The sequence below is a fragment of the Aspergillus japonicus genome (genome assembly GCF_003184785.1).
Source record: "Aspergillus japonicus CBS 114.51 unplaced genomic scaffold BO86scaffold_10, whole genome shotgun sequence".
NCBI classification, from domain to species: domain Eukaryota; kingdom Fungi; phylum Ascomycota; class Eurotiomycetes; order Eurotiales; family Aspergillaceae; genus Aspergillus; species Aspergillus japonicus.
In genome coordinates, this window is record NW_020291647.1 from 260,075 (window position 1) to 276,307 (window position 16,233).

At 52.2% G+C, this 16,233-nt stretch overlaps 6 protein-coding genes across 6 annotated transcripts; 4 read left to right on the top strand and 2 right to left on the bottom strand.

The window, feature by feature from the left end:
* Positions 1-226: 226 nt before the first annotated feature.
* Positions 227-5,499, top strand: BO86DRAFT_417083 (dipeptidyl peptidase 3; the record flags this gene model as incomplete). Its single annotated transcript, XM_025675016.1, has 9 exons — positions 227-354; positions 423-1,302; positions 1,368-2,448; positions 3,818-4,354; positions 4,421-4,457; positions 4,527-4,662; positions 4,748-5,100; positions 5,158-5,422; positions 5,479-5,499. The coding sequence occupies 9 exons, from the start codon at positions 227-229 to the stop codon at positions 5,497-5,499; spliced, it is 3,438 nt and encodes a 1,145-aa protein (XP_025529972.1).
* A 538-nt stretch (positions 5,500-6,037) lies between these two features.
* Positions 6,038-8,359, top strand: BO86DRAFT_387188 (putative RSC complex subunit Sfh1). The gene is made up of 4 exons (XM_025671531.1): positions 6,038-6,635; positions 6,719-7,885; positions 7,956-8,040; positions 8,108-8,359. Exons 1-4 carry the CDS (start codon positions 6,295-6,297, stop codon positions 8,204-8,206), a joined length of 1,692 nt encoding a protein of 563 aa, XP_025529973.1. The 5' UTR covers positions 6,038-6,294; the 3' UTR covers positions 8,207-8,359.
* A 43-nt stretch (positions 8,360-8,402) lies between these two features.
* On the bottom strand, positions 8,403-11,020 carry BO86DRAFT_417085 (uncharacterized protein; the record flags this gene model as incomplete). The annotated part of the gene is made up of 4 exons (XM_025675017.1): positions 8,403-9,546; positions 10,197-10,453; positions 10,514-10,755; positions 10,834-11,020. The coding sequence occupies 4 exons, from the start codon at positions 11,018-11,020 to the stop codon at positions 8,403-8,405; spliced, it is 1,830 nt and encodes a 609-aa protein (XP_025529974.1).
* A 1,203-nt stretch (positions 11,021-12,223) lies between these two features.
* On the top strand, positions 12,224-13,211 carry BO86DRAFT_387191 (4F5 domain protein). Its single transcript, XM_025671532.1, has 3 exons — positions 12,224-12,561; positions 12,628-12,712; positions 12,803-13,211. The coding sequence occupies exons 1-3, from the start codon at positions 12,499-12,501 to the stop codon at positions 12,850-12,852; spliced, it is 198 nt and encodes a 65-aa protein (XP_025529975.1). The 5' UTR covers positions 12,224-12,498; the 3' UTR covers positions 12,853-13,211.
* On the bottom strand, positions 12,905-14,564 carry BO86DRAFT_387193 (uncharacterized protein). The gene has a single exon (XM_025671533.1). The coding sequence runs from the start codon at positions 14,460-14,462 to the stop codon at positions 13,350-13,352; it is 1,113 nt and encodes a 370-aa protein (XP_025529976.1). The 5' UTR covers positions 14,463-14,564; the 3' UTR covers positions 12,905-13,349.
* Positions 14,565-14,617: 53 nt separating this feature from the next.
* Positions 14,618-16,025, top strand: BO86DRAFT_11824 (guided entry of tail-anchored proteins factor 1). Its single transcript, XM_025665983.1, has 3 exons — positions 14,618-14,974; positions 15,086-15,272; positions 15,427-16,025. The coding sequence occupies exons 1-3, from the start codon at positions 14,888-14,890 to the stop codon at positions 15,762-15,764; spliced, it is 612 nt and encodes a 203-aa protein (XP_025529977.1). The 5' UTR covers positions 14,618-14,887; the 3' UTR covers positions 15,765-16,025.
* The last annotated feature ends 208 nt before the right edge of the window (positions 16,026-16,233 follow it).

Genomic DNA, 16,233 nt, shown 5'->3' on the forward strand with positions numbered 1-16,233 from the left:
CGAGTTGCTACAAATGCACTCTCTTCGAAGCGCCTGGAGGCGCTTCCCGTCGGGCCACCGCCACCCCTCTTGCTTCCGATTACCGCACTTACCCCTCAATCCTTACCATCCCATCCGGTGCTCCTCTTCGTCCCGGCCCAGCAACCTGTCCTCTACAATTCCCCTTGCCAGTGCAGAACCCTCAGTAACAGCAACGACAACATCAACATCATCACCGCCGATCAACATGGATGACAAAGTGAAGCAACACTATTTGGCTGACTCGCCTCCCTCAGTAGTGCGCTTAGAAATCAAGACACATTTCGATACTCTAAAGGATGCAAAGCTGCGTAAATACGCGCATTATATGAGCCGGTTCGCTGCCAACTTTCTATCAGGGCGGCCACGTCCCGGTGAAGCTAACATGAGCAACTTCTCTCTAGCGCCGCCTTTGAAGGAACTCGAATCACCCTTCGCCAGGTTTCCCCAGAGTCAGAACCCATCTATGACCTCATCGTTGAACTTCACCGGGCCTGCAATGGAGACTGGACCGACCTTGCTCGGAGAACCGATGTCAGCGACGAGCATCTTCGCTACTTCCTGGAATATGCTGCGCAGTTCCTCGGCAACTGTGGCAACTATAAGGGCTTTGGCGACTCGAAGTTTATTCCCCGCTTGCCTGTTGAGGCCTTCCAAGCTTTAGCTTCTGCCTCCCCCCGGACAAAGGACGCCTTCAGTCGGGCCAACCGCACAGGAGGTGGCATTTATGAGACAGATGTACAATCGCGTATGCACCTGGGTTACGCAGAGGGAAACCATATGACCACATATTATCCTGATTCGCCATCAATCACCAAAGAAGAAATCACAGCCGTCGGTGACTTTTTGGAGCAAAAAGGGCTGCCGTTGGAGAATACGCGACTGAAGAAAACAGAGACTGGGGATTTCGAACTTCTAATCGCTTCCGGTGTTTCGTCACCCCCGGCACGGGACCGAGATTTGGGCGATGTCGATAGCCTCGACCTCGATGGCAAGTTGAAGGGCCACAAGCTTCGCCTCGTCTTTGGTGACCATCGAGAGGAGATGGCAAAAGTCGCTCACAGTATCAAGCAGGCTTCGCTGCATGCTGCCAACGATAATCAGAAGCGGATGTTAGATGCCTACGCTCTCTCATTTGGTTCTGGCTCTATCGAGGCATTCAAGGAAAGCCAGCGGATCTGGGTAAAGGACCAGAAGCCAGCATTAGAGACCAATCTGGGTTTCGTCGAAACCTACAGGGATCCGCATGGGGTGAGAGGAGAATGGGAAGGATTTGTTGCTCTGGTACGAGTTTCTGCTCAAAATGTTATTGATGTATTACACTTTGGTTCACTGGCTAACTCGAACAGGTCAATTTGGAGCGAACCCGCGCTTTCGGCAAGCTGGTTGACAGTGCTGAGACCATGATTCCTAAATTACCGTGGGGTAAAGAGTTTGAGAAGGATAAGTTTCTCAGCCCCGACTTCACGTCTCTTGAGGTGTTGAGCTTCCAATGCTCTGGCCTCCCAGCTGGAATCAACCTCCCCAATTATGATGACATTCGGCAAACACTTGGGTTCAAGAACGTTTCCCTTGGGAACGTTCTGAGTGCTAAAGCCCCCAACGAGCCTATCCCATTCATCGCCGATAAAGACCTCAAAGTATACAGCGAAAACCGTGATGCTGCGTTTGAGGTTCAGGTTGGCATTCATGAGCTGCTTGGTCATGGATCTGGAAAGCTGCTGCAAGAGACGTCTGCTGGAAATTACAATTTCGACATTTCCAACCCTCCTGTAAGTCCAGTGACTAACAAGCCTGTCACGACGTGGTACAAGCCTGGCCAAACTTGGGGCTCCGTGTTCGGGGCCGTCTCTTCGTCTTACGAGGAGTGTCGTGCAGAATGCGTTGCAATGGTGCTTAGTTGCGACTTTGAGATTCTGAAGCTCTTCGGGTTTGGTGACGGCCAGGTGGACCTTGCGAACGGTGCTGGTGATGTCCTCTTTGCGGGATACTTGTCGATGGCTCGTGCCGGTTTGGTTGCACTCGAATTTTGGGATCCCAAGACCCAGAAGTGGGGACAGGCTCACATGCAGGCCCGCTACAGTATCTTACGAACCTTCCTCGATGCTGGTGACGATTTCGTCAAGCTTTCCTACAGCAAACCAGATCTTTCCGATCTCGAGATTCATCTGGATCGGTCGAAAATCCTGTCACATGGCCGACCTGCTGTGGAGAAATACCTGCAGAAATTGCATGTGTACAAGAGCACTGCGGACTTCGCCTCAGGCAAGAAGCTCTATGATGAGATCACATCTGTCGATGCGTGGTGGGGCAACGAAGTCCGCGAGGTGGTGTTGAAGAATAAGGTTCCTCGCAAGATTTTCGTCCAGGCGAACACCATCCTCGACGGAGACGAGGTGACGCTCAAAGAGTACGAACCGACCCTCGAGGGTATTATCCAGAGTTACGTTGAGCGCGATGTTTAAACATTCCGTCTGCGGACCGCATCGGTATCATGCTTGTTCTAGACACTAGGTCCCGGCCATCGGATGAATCATAATCAGCCTGTGTCCAAGGCATGTAGAGCATGTGCGGGTTCAGAATTTGTCAAACAACCAAATCAAGCGGTAAATATGGCTCACGCCAGTCTATACTCTCAAGGCAAGCCGTCAAGGCAAGCAGCGTTGGCGGTTGAAGTAAGCCATTCAAGCAGGCCACCAGGGCAATTTACAGTAGCGCTTGCGGTACAAGTAAGCACAAGCGAGGTGGTTCATACGAGTAGGAAGAGTGCGTGCGAGCAAGGGTTCATACTATGTATATCAAACCAAGCGGCGAAGGCAAATTGGCTTTAATTTGGTAACTTAGTAGTTCAAAGTAACTAATTAAGTTACTATTTTTAAAGGTAGGCAGCCCAGGAAAGCATCTCTGAAGATGAGTCGAAAATGAGACTGAAGATAAAGGTGAGATATACGCTACTCTATCTCTAGTATAGAATCCAAAGCACTAATCAGTGTATAACTATGGTGGGTAATTGCAGTGGATGGTCATGTGACCAGGGACTGAACCAAGCATCTCTCCAGGCTCACTGAGCAGGAGCTTTTTAGCTTCTTAAATGCGCGCAAAGTAGCCATAGGTACATACAGTACTTACTACCCACACTTCGTATGTTCAGTCACTACTCCGTCAATGCAATGGGAACGGGGCAGGGGGCCAGCGACCACTTTGGTCAGTTAGCTACTCATGTAGTTACCCTAGCTTACTAGTACCGCCTGAGTTAGTACTACTGTACGTTCCGACCTTGGTGGTAACTCAGTAGTTACCCGCGCGCTCAGGGCCGTTATCATTATTATAAACTACTGCGTAACTACTGCTTTGCTGCTGCCCTGCCCGCTCTCCCTCCCTAAACGCTCCCTGCCGCCTTTCCACCTCTCCTCTCCTTCTTCTTCCACTCCCACTCCCACTCCTCTCTCTCTCTCTCTCTCTCTCTCTCTTCACATTCCTCAGTGTCACCTCCGCTCAAACTAGTAATCCGTCTACAGATACCCCCCCCCCACAGTCTAATTCTGCTATTTCGCTATCTCGCTATCTCTGATTTTGCTGGCATTCTCTCTAATAGAACCATAAAGGTCGAATCTAACTACCAATCTGAACTATTATGTGCCAATACCTTGAATGATACAGATCGAGGCACCCACCGAAGAAGACGCCTCCTGATCATCACACATCTGAGTTTCCTACGACCGACGACTATCCAGTAGACGATCGGCAAAATCCTTCACAACGACAGACGCTGAGCGCTCACCTCCTGATTCTGCCACAGACTTCGTCACCTTGTCGTGGTTACCGAATTCCTCTGGCTCGCCTTCCACGGCGCGGCCGCATCATCGAACGACGGACTCCGTAACGGAGGAAGACCAGGACGAGGACGACTTCTATACTGCACCACCGCCCCACTCTCCTTGCTCGGAGGCTTCCACTTCCAGCTTCTTTTCGTCAAACCCTCCTCCTTTCTCGTCTCTTGTTTTCAACGCGGCGTCTGATTCCAATCGCGCAAAGGGCCCTGTCACCCCGTCCGGCTCCGCCCTCAACCCAGCCCTCGTTACTCCCCTAGTCGACGAGCATCTCAGACCGGAACCATCAACATCTTTAGTCGCCGAAGTTAAAGCCTCGCTCTCTCGAGACATCAAACCAGATTCCTCAGCGAAGTCAGCGGAAGACGGCGAGCCTCCTCCACCATATACCGAAGGATCAAGTCCGCTCGAATCTTTCACGTACGTCATGGCTGCCGCCGGAGGCGCGTCGAGTATCATCACCCAGGTACAACAAGCTGGAGGGCCGCCGATCAATACATTAGGAGGTATGCAAATTCATTGGTTCTCTGCACCCGGTCAAATAGTCCGAGGCTGATTCGTGCTATCTACAGACATTGGTGGCGATGAGCACATTACTCTAGACCTTAGGTATGCGCATTTATTCTTCTCTTCGCAAGCAGTTAGCGTCTTGATCCCGTGGCACTGACATGCCCGAAGAGGTACTCGATTTACACTTTCCCGTGATGAACTGTTGACGTTGCCGGAATTTGTTCTTCTGTCGCTGTTTCCGAACGGCCTCCTCCCTGATGGACATATGGGCACTTTCCACGAAGGTGACATTTACCCTGTTGACGTAAGTGATTCCTAGCCGGCGTACCTGTGGCCTTGACCCTGGCTCCACAGTCCTCGGGCCCTATATCTCATATTGTCATCTTCAGTACGATCCGGCTTCTTTACAGTACATGCTGGATTTCTTCCGCTCGGTTGCCCAGTCAATTCCGTCTTCTTCGCCTTCCCCTTCGACCTCCCAAGATGTGGATATCGCCCCCGATTCCATGCAGGCATCTGCCAGGGACATGCTTCAAGATCGGGCTGGCATCATTGTCTTGCGCGAAGATTTAGACTTCTACGCGATACCTCCTCGCCCTGACATAGATCATGCAGAGATGATGGAAGTCAAGCGCGCGGCTGCGAAAGCTTTGCTGAAGCAGGATGGAATATTCTCTGGTTTGAGGAAAAGCGACGAAGCAGGTTCAACGGAGCAACACCTGATTGAGATGCTCACTGCTGGGTAAGCTCTCCACATGTCCCATGCCCAAGGAACTCAGTGCATGCTAATGATACCCAGCGGGTTTGATCGTGATGATCGATGGGGCCACCGTGCTCCGGAGCCTAATAAGGCAGTCATCTGTAGCTTGGCATTAGCCAAGCTTCGAACCGACATTCGAAGTGATCTGGAGAATAACAACGCGGTGGGAATGGCTCAAAAGCTCCTTCTCTTTTGGCGGAAACCAGCAAGAAGATGTTGGTGGGAAGGTGTTGAGCTACATGATGTTGAAGGGGTAGACGGCAAGGTTAAAATCTGGATTCGGCGAGTATGGACACTGGAAATGGTAAGACTTTCCCGCAAAATTCCGGATCTATATGAGCTTGGCTGACGATGTTGTAGAGCGTAATTGGGCTCCGGTAGCCAGATGCAGTAATTTCTTCTCTTTCTTGTTTATTATACTTCCCCAAGCATCTATATCGATTGTTCCTTAGCCGTAAATTGCATTTGTCTCCCGACGTTGTTGGTGCATGTTAGATCTTCTATTTGTGAAGTTGGCGACTCCCAATAAAGTCCGAGTCTGCTCAACTGCAGCATGGTAGGCAAGGGAAATGGCCCTTCACTTCTTAGGTAGGTCTTTAGCATTGCCTGTGAGACTTTGTAATAATTCTCAACAAGGTAAGGTAGGCTGGAAGCGTCGCCTTCTAACAAGGTGAAAGGGCTTCAGGGCCATTACAGGCTACACGCTCAAAACCACATCAGATTTTTGAGTCGAATCATGTAGAGACTTCTTGTGTTTTATCAGCGCAAGCAGATCTGCTATCGTCACTGATGGAGATGCGAGCAAGACCATCACATATCATCACGTGCGTGTTTTGACTGGAAAAGGACTAGCGCCGGCCTAGGGGAATCTCTGCCGGCAAAGCGCGACGACCAGAAAAGGCGGAGGTCAGACCGCGATCACCGTCTAGAGGGCCTTAGCATCATTTTGATTACAACCATTTCCACTCCGTTCACTTTGTCGCGCAAACCAACTTGCCGGTGCGCATTCCTATCGACTTGCGATCTTGGGTCTACTTTCTATATCCACGGTTTTCTACTGTTGTCAGTAACAGTCGCTTCTTCCCTTTGTCGCGTTCAAACATTGGTGAATCTGTTCGCCAGTCGACTTTTGCAGTGACTGAAAGGGACATGTCATTGACCAGCTATATGGCCAACATGTCCCCTCTCAGAGGCTACATCACATCTTATCCTCCGCGTCTACGCCAATACGGAAACGCCTTGCTTACGCCCGTAATCGCGCCAAGTCAGGCCGGTCCGGCGCCGCGAACCAAGCGAGGAACTGCGGCCATCAATTATGCAGAAGACGGCTTTGATGATGAGGACTTCGATGACAGTGAAGGTCCTCGGCGTCCCACGGGGCTACGGAGTCTCCGACGAGAGGACTCGACTTTCGACAAGGTCCCTTTGGCGGAAAAGCTGGGGAAAGAGGTACATGCTCCTGTGGAGGTTCAAGGGGTATTCCGTGACTGGATGATCAAGCGAATGTTGCGACCAGCGTATGTCCAGACCTCACTTTTTCCGCTTCAGATGGGCTTCTTTGCAAGCGCTAACTCTACGGTTCCTTTTGCGCCTCGTCCAGCTGTGCCGATCAATTGCAGATCCAGGCGCAACTACCTCTCACCCTTATACCCATTCGAATTGACTTGGAGGTCCCTGCGCATCAACCTCTCGAAGCGTTTCCCCAGCCGCGAACCATGCTCGATCCTGGAATCACAACCACCCTACCTGCATATCGAAAGCAGGACCCATTACCAGCCTACCGAATCAAGGATACTTTTCTTTGGAACCTCCACGAAGCTCTCGCCACCCCCGAAGAATTCGCAATCGGGTTTGTTCGCGACATGGACTTACCCAACCCGCAGGCGATGACGATGGCCATCAGCAACCAAATACGTCAACAATTGGAAGAATACGCCGGTGTTGCCCTGCATCCCTTGTTTCAAAGCGTACCAAGCAAGCCAGCTGCTTTGCCGTCAGCCATATCAAGGGATGTGTCTGCTACACCCACTCTAACCTACGCCGCTACGCCCGACAGCAGGGCCAACCAGGTGACGGTAACGAAGGAACCGTTGATCAATGACAGTTTATTGAATCCCGATGACGCATACAGATGCATGATCAATCTGAACATCAACTTGCAGAACAAACTGTACACAGACAAATTCGAATGGTCACTGTTGCATCCTCCCGGCATGGCGGAAGAGTTCGCTAGGATCACCTGCGCGGATCTAGGTCTCGGTGGAGAATGGGTAGGAACCATTGCCCACGGCATTTACGAGGCAGTACTCAAGCTGAAGAAAGAAGTGTGTGAAAGTGGCGGGCTGATTAGTAGCATGGGTGGCTACGGAAACGAGATTGACAACCAAGCAGCCAATGGGGCCGAGGCGGGCTGGCGATATGACCCTGAAGGGCTGGGTGATGATTGGGAACCAAAGGTCGAAACACTGTCCAAGGAGGAGATTGAGAAGCGCGAAGGCGACCGTGAGCGGCAAATCAGACGTCTTCGGCGAGAGACTGCCAGATTCTCTTCGACTGCGGGCATCACACCAGAGGCTTCCCGACAAGGAAGTGGCTATTTTGATGTCGACAGTGAAACTCCGTTGGGCAGAGGCGAGAGGAGCAAGCGCAAGAGGCGGTTCCGTAGTCTGAGCCCGGCCGGTCGGGGCGGAACGCCCGGGGGTCGAGGCACACCGGATACCGGGTCCGGGGCAGGTTACGGTGGAGGTGGTGGAACACTTTCGGAATGGTCTGTCGTCTCTCTATCCCTCATCTGCGATGCCTTTGCGGTTGTCACATCACTAACACCCGATCGGCAGGGAGCGACAAAATTGGCGATGCACGAATTGCTTGGTATGGGGTACGGCAGTCTGGGCTGTACGAGATGGACCGACGGGCCCAAGGGTAAGAAAGATGCATTTACTCCCTTTGACTCGGTTGCGTTCCCAGCTGACCTGCATCAATCAAACAGACGCTCTGTCACAATTGTGGGTTGCTGTACGAACGGGATAAGATTGCGCCGGAGTGGTCAAGAGATCTGCATCGTCATGATATGCCAATTGGACGGTAGTATCTGGGTTTAGCATGAGGTGAATATGACAAGAATCACACGCAGTCCAGAGAGATGAATTCACCTGACGGGGGATTTGATTCACGATGAGGAACAGATTAATTATCTAATATAACAAGAGCATAAACTCTGGCAAGACCAACTTGCTCCATATTTGACCATGCACAAATTCCCCAGCCAAACTCGTTCCGCTCTACTACTGACCAGCACCATCCAGCCCCTTGGTGATGGTGTTGACATACTCCGCAGCGTCCATCCCCAACTTGGCCAGGTCCACCCCGCCCTGCCCCGCCATGGCGCGCGACATGGCACGAACCACCTCCTCTTCCTCCCAGATCGAGGTCGGTGCCGCCGACGAGGCAGCCGGCGCCCCAGGTCCATCTTCGCTCGCCCGGAGCGCCGGGTTGTCGACATTCAGCGCCACCACGGTCCGCCAGTAGGCATCGTCGCGATCCTTGAGCGCCCTGTCACGCACGACCGTGCTGCGGGTGACGCTCAGGGCGTGCAGCTTGGAGGTGGCGCCGCCGAGCGCGGACAGCGCCGTGGAGACCAGCTGGCCGACCTGCTCGGCCTGGGACGGCGGCGCGTAGAAGAACCGCCGGGAGGCGGCGAGGTAGATCAGCAGCGCACCGACCGCATCCACGACGGCGAAGGCGAGCGGCCGCAGCAGGCCCAGCTGGTAGTACGCGGCAGTGGGGACGGTGGCGCCGGCGCGCAGGGCCGCGGGCCCGGTCTGCACGGGATCGTAGCGGAAGACCAGGTAGAGATCGAGCAGGGCCAGCGCGCACCCGGCGAGCGTGAACTTGTTGCGCCAGCGGCTGGCGTCCGGGCCCGTGAGCGGCGCGGCGGTGGCGGCGCCCAGGATGGCCAGGTGGAACAGGTGCGGGAGCAGGACGTGGCTCGGGAGGTAGTAGAGGATGTAGGTGGTGGGGTTGTCGAGCGAGCAGAACTGGCAGCGGGCCAGGGCGTCCGGGCCGAAGCGCAGGTAGAGCTTGCGCGCCGGCAGCGAGGTGAGTTTCGTCTTCAGCAGCAGGTCGGTCGCCGTCAGGGTGTTCTCCGGGCGCAGGCGCGCCAGGCGCGCGAACAGCACGTCGCTGGCCGTGTTGATGCGCGAGTGCGTGAGCGTGAAGATGCTCTGCGGCGGGGCCCGCGGGCTGAAGGGCAGGCTGAGCAGGAAGAAGAAGGTGATGGAGAAGAAGAGGAGATTCAGCGCGCGCGCGGCATCGTGGGGCACGGGTCGAGGCGGGGGTCTGGTCGCTATCGACACGCGCAGGCTGCGGTAGAGGTTGATGGCGCGTGGAATTATGATGGGCGCGAAGAAGATGAGGAATGACTTTATGCTGTGGTTGCCAGGATTCGTGTTGGTTATTGACAATGTAAAAGAAGGGGGAAGGGGGAGGGGTAGGTGATACATACGTTGCAAACGAGATCCCGAGTTCAACCATCTTGTCAATGTCTTGTGTGGTGAGGGGGAAGTTGTCGCATCGAGCGGACAATTACTTGCTTTGCTCTTTCTTGTGAAGCAGATGCGTTGCAGTGTTCCAGGTGGCCTCAAAGTGCCGGCCTGGCTGGAGGCGATAAGATCGCCCGTCCGGCGCCAAGCGGCAGTGCCCGCGATCCGTCAATCAATAATAAACAGGCCTCCAAAGTTCATTTACCTTCATGGAGCGGGCGGTGCTAAGTATACTAAGTAGTTACAATTACGACGATAATCAAACCCTTGCTACTTTCACATTGTATAGAGATTTTTGAAGTTCAAAAAAGACAATAAAAAACATAAAATAAGATAAAAGTGGAATTTGGATATCTCTTAGCCGCTACATGTACCAACGCCATTGTGTATGCTCCGCTCAACCAGAAAGTATCGATGTCCTACTGCCAACAAGTTACCCTAGCTGATGTAGTGTGTTATATGCGTCCCGCTTGCATGGCTGGATGATGCGAAAGGTCTGGGATCGTGACTCCAGCCGAGTCCCTCGAGTATTTGGACGATGCTGCGTCGCTGATGATGATCGGATTAAGTGGTGAGGAGATCTTGAGTGGAAAGCGCGTGCTATTCCGCTGAGACATGTGTCTCCGCACCGAGCTTTGCGGGCTGTATGTTGGCAAAGATTCCTCCCGCTTCATGCTCAGCTGGAATGATCGTTGGCTTCCAGCTCGCGATACCACTTTCTGGGGCGCCACTGCTCCATAGAGGCGGACATGTCGTGCGCTGACTCCGATGTCGCGGTCAGAAAACACGAAGCTCTATCAGATATGGAATCGTTAGCAACTATGTCAGCTCAAGGGTTGTAGGAGTCGGCTTACCGCAGCCACGTTGATCACGCTCATGATCATGGATAAGATACCAGCGGAGAGGACGAGGCGCCAGAACGGCATCCCCAGTGACTCCTGGCTTGTCGCCTTCGTGTTGAGGTCGCCCAACACCCCCACCCCCAGTACCAGCATTGCGATTGCCAGGGTAATGAACCCCGACTCCTGCCCTAGTAACGGCCAATTGCGGTCAAAGTAGCCGCGCAAGATGGGGAGCTCCGAGATAATGAGGAAGACTAGTCACCGTGCAAGTCAGCAACTTTTCACTTGGGTACAGAGTAATAACGGGGATAGAATCGAGACCAAGTACTTACTGCTGACTCCGGCCGTAGCCACGCGAGAGACTGCCTCGAAGAAGAAAAAGCTGGTCAACAGCGAGATCTTCACCAACATCACCGCACTGGCCGCGATGATGTCCAGAAAGACGATTATATTGATGACGCGAATGGCATTGAGAATCACATATCCTGGACCCGCCAAGGATTCTTGCAGTGAGGTCATCATGCTTGGGTCAAAAGTTAAGAAAAGGAAAGATCGCAAGCTCTAGCCGAGAAGCTGGATCAAGTCTGTGCCAGCCAAGTATGTATGAGTTATGTGTATGGGTGTTATAGTCTTCTTCAAAAGCGAAACTGGAACGAACCACTGAGAAGAAAAGGTACTTGGACGAAAAACCAAGGCAGGGGAAGAAAGGAAATAAAGACTGGACCAGCAGCCGGAGATTATCTGATGGGAATCAGTAGGAAGAAAGAGAAGAAGACCACGAGGTCGAAGAGGGTGTTAAAGAGAACTGGGTGTCTCTGGCTTGGGTAGTGACTGCTTGGTGTTATGGGTTATGGGTAGCTCAGCCCTAGAACAGGCAGGCAGGTATAGGGTCACCCTTGAATGAGGCTTCCATAAGGAGGGTAACAAAGACAATAATAGACACAATGGGTGAAGGACGGGGAACCCTGAAACACTTTCACAAAGCCTTTGGAAAGCCTAGGGCCAGTCATCTCAATCATTTTGGTTTCTTCTTGCTTGTTTGGGTGGGAATTGGCGCCTAATTGAATGAATTGGATCTGTTCGCTCCCATCGTGGGGGATGAGGCCTTCCTTGTGCGGGTTCGGGTGTCCAAAGGAGTCCAGCTCCCAGCGCTTATGATGCTGATACGGAATGAGAAGGAGGCTCTCATGTTATTATGTGCAGCTAGGAGCGACTCCTGGGTCGATGAAGGCGCTTCTAAGCGGCGGAGGATTGGATAGTTAGCCAGGTAGGCTGGCGCTCTCGAGGGCTTCAAACGAGCTATGTATGAGCCAATGAATGGGTTGATGAATTAAGCGCCCACCCTGCAGAAAGTTGTTCAAATCGGTGCATCAAAGTCTCGAGGGTTGCCTGCTTCTTCCTCTTTTAGAATTGAGCTCTTCTACGCATGTGCCATGGAAGATCCAAGTGGGTTGATGTATTGATGGGTGGTTGCAGCTTTCATGCTTCTTCGAGTCTGACTAGTCGAGTCATGAACAATACCTTCTGAGTACTCCGTAATATATCTATGGTTATGTACATACATACATTTTTGATAATATTCATATTGTAAGCGCACGTGCATGTTTGTCCGCCATTTATATAGACAGATACAAAGTGGTGATCAGGCGGAAGTACTCAGACAGAGTGGCATGGAACCTCTTGGACTAAAAAAGCCCGGGGAAGCCCGTGGGGCCGGCAGGCCGCAGCAACTCCCTAAGAAAACGAGGGGCGTGGAGAAAGAAAGAGAGAGAGAAGAGAGAGAGAGCCAGAGAAACAGAGAGATCCGTCTTCCATACAACTTTAAAAAGAGGAAAACTTTTCCCTCACAGGCAAAGCCACCCTCCGATTTCTTCGTCACTCCACACCAACAGAACCGTGACTGTTCGCAGCGCGTTACAATTTTCTTCCTTCCTTTCCTTCTATCTTTATTTTAAAGTGATACACGGCTTGGATTCCATCTGATCCATCTCATCACCATGACTCGTGGCAACCAGAGAGATCGCGATCGCGCGAAGAACAACAAGGAACAGTCCAAGAAGGTGAGTTCCCTGCCGAATTTCCAGCATATGAACGTATCGTCTCTAACCTAATAATGTCATTTCTAGAAATCCAAGAACGAGCTTACTGGTACGGAATTTCAGCGGAAGAAGGAGAGCGATGCTGCCAAAATGCAGGCCAAACAGAAAGCAGGTAAGATCTCAACTGATCCCCGACAAAAAATCTCGGCCTCCAGATTCTTTGCACTCGATCAGACTGACCCTCTCTCACTTCTTTTTACAGCCGATGAGCGCCGAGCAGCCGAAGCACTTGCAGGAGCGAAGAAAAAATGACACTGTCCCCCATTCTCCTCGATAGAAAGCTCCCGGTTTTGTCCTCCCAGCCTGTCCGCCACTTCGTCGCCGCGCAGTCCGGGCACCGAGTACCTCACTATATATCCTTCCCAGACCATGCTTTTTGACACCCCTGTTTTGGCTATAACTATTCGGGCTCGTGCATACTTCATGAGTTGGTCTGCCTGTGAGGCGCAGGGCTACGATAGAGCGCATGCGACTATTTCGCACGGCCTCGGGCTTTTCAACGTGATGGAGACAACCGTTTTCGATTGGAAGCATGTTATGAGGACATGGTAGCTAGCGAGGATTTCATTAAAGTTGGTCACATTTAGCGTTTTCAAGAGGCTCCCGCACAGTCATGCAACATCCTCATGGTTCACATGTATAGGTGTATGATGCGACGAGGTACGCATACTCCATGTCCAAGAACACGCACGACCCATTGCTGGAGCCTATAACCTTGCGCCTCTCTATTTGAACGGCTGACCATTGTCCTAATTGACCGCTGGGCTGCTGCTGGCCCAGACAGCCCTGGCCCAATCCAGCCAGACCTTCCAGCCACCATTCGACCTTATTCTTGGTAGCGGAGGTTCCGGCAACGCATCCCACTGAGACGCCCATTGTTTATCCTTGGCCAGACAATTGCCCTCTAGGTCTATTGACGCGGAGTACACAAATATCCACAGACTCTCGCCCTCCCAACCGATATCCAGGGCGAATTGTATCACCTGACGCACCACGCCACTGCGGATTTGATATTGGGGAATTTTTGCGACTAAGAACTCAGTAAACGCCCATCCGGATATGTCGGCAGGGTGGGCGATACACCACTGCAGGGCTTTCTGTATCATAGATTCAGCCAGTAGAGTAGAGGCATCTTGACCACCATCACCTGTCCCCAATGCGGCACCGATGACCTCCCTTAGATAAGTAAAGGCGTAGTAATTCCGAGGGTGGAGTTCTCCAGCCCGAAGGACTATGGTCAGTTCGTCATTCAAGATCCCTGGGATCACTTCGTGTGAGAGCTTATCCAGCTGCCCTTGGGGCAGCCGTTGAAGGCGCATCAAGCGAGTCAGGAGCCATAAGCGATGATTCCATAAGGTCGGGGATTTGGTGTGTCGATGCAATGGAGAGCAGAGAAAGGTCGTGGTCAAGGAGAGTTCCTTGCTCAAAGCATCGACGAGCGACCGAAGACGCCCCTTATCAGAGTCGGCGAGATTGTGGCGCAGGATAGACGCAGCCAGGCGTCTTTTGCGCCAGTTGCATGCCGTCAAATGCTCGCAGTCAAAGAGGAGAATAATCTCTGTGGACACAAGGAGGAGTTCGTCCGAAGCGTAATTCCCGTGCCCAGGTGGTGAGGTACTGTTCTCATGCTCAGGCCCATCGAGGGATTTCCCGTTCAAAGCGCCGAAGAAATTGCGTCGTGCTGTGACGAAAGCCTGGACTAGGTACTTCTTGGTGATGCCAACCGAGTGACCATCCTGTAGGAGGGGACCTAGACCCGGAGGAAGTATCTCGATCTCGAGAACCTCGTTGTTTTGGTATCCAGCTGAAAGGATCTGGGCCAGGTCATGAAATGCGGCATCATGAGTTGAAGGAGGGGACATTGGGCATCATCCAGCCTGCTGCATAGCGATTATTGCAAGAAAGAGAAAGCCCAGTCTTCACCCGGCTGTACAAAGTAGAAAGTACCGAGTTCGTTGGTGATTGAAGACTCGAGGTGTATGGACCGGAGACTGAAGAAACGCCGCAGCCGACGGGCGGGTAGAGACTCGTGACAAACGTCATCTCGATTTCCCTTCCGCAAGCTTGAGGGTCAACTTTTGTTCTCGATCTACACCCGTGTGTCTTTTGACCTCTTTGTTGGCTGCATCTCTCTGACTTATCACATACGACCTGTCCCCGGTTTGGAAATCAGCGGCGCATTGCATACGCGCACTCAACACGGTCGCAGATTTGTGGGCTTTCTTTCCATTTTCCACTGAACACTTCCCCTCCTCCATCGTCAACAACCAGAGCACCCCGACCCATCATGTTGCCTCTTGTGGGGATTGTGCTTTTCGTTCACATTGCTATCTACGTTGTGAACACCGTCGGCGCGGCCACGTTTGACAACCTAGTACGTTGACCCCAGGCGATTGGAAATATTCCCCTTCAATGGTTCACTTGACTACGATCCACCTCAACGAGAACATGTCTCCTAAACAGTGATTGACGATATTACGTCTAGTTATGGCTTCTCTACCTGAGACTCCCGACCCCGACATCTAGGAAGTTCCGCGAGCAGAACCGTCTGAAGCGCGAAGTTGTCCAACTGAAACGGGACATGAACAACACCAGCTCGCAAGACGAGTTTGCGAGATGGGCCAAGCTCCGAAGGCGACACGACAAAACGATGGAGGAATATGAAGCCATGAGTACGTTCCAACCTAACCCCCCTTGTTTTTCTGGTCGCCTACCATCTTCTCCTTCTGCGGGTGTCGTAGCAGAACAAGGAGGAGAGGACGACGCACGCACGCACTCGCGCAACCGCAAGCTAACACGTTTTATGTCCTTACCCAAACAATCCAGACAAGGAGCTCGCCTCTCAGAAATCCTCTTTCGATTGGGGCGTGAAAGCCGTCCGCTGGATCGGTACAAGTGGCCTCAAGTTCTTCCTGCAGTTCTGGTACTCGAAAACGCCCGTCTTCATGCTGCCGGAGGGTTGGGTCCCGTACTACGTGGCCTGGATTTTGTCGTTCCCCCGCGCGCCTTTCGGGTCCGTGAGCATCCAGGTTTGGAGTAATGTGTGTGCCACGGCGATTACCACTCTGGCCGAGATTGTTACAGCATTGCTATTGCAGACGGACAAAGGAGCGGCGGAGCCTGTTCCTGCGGGTGCTGGTGCCGAGGAGAAGAAAGGGCAATGAAGGACACGAAGGGGAGGGAGGGGGGTTGTTTTCAGCGAGACTACTGAATGAGCAAGAGGACAATTGTATAAAATAGAATGACTATGATGATAATGGCTCTCATTATTTCTCTCATTGGGCAGATAGCGAACTTGGACACGGGTTTATCTTCATGATATTATTATTTTTTAGAATAGAAAAGATCCGAACTGAACTAGGTGACGCGACAATGATATCAAATGCTCATCAGATAAAAAACAATCGTTTATCGTCAATAACTCCTATACCGTAGTACGGAATCTCAGGGCTTGACTCTATGATTGGTATATCATCACACGAACAAACAAAAAAAAAAAAACAGAAAAATGTGCAAGAGTCCGACTCCTTCGACAGAGCATCTGTGATCCTGCATAATCACCGCTTTCCATAAGCTACAGACTCGTTGGGAGAAGAAAAGCATAGATGAACTCCTCGCCTCAAGAATGAGCCC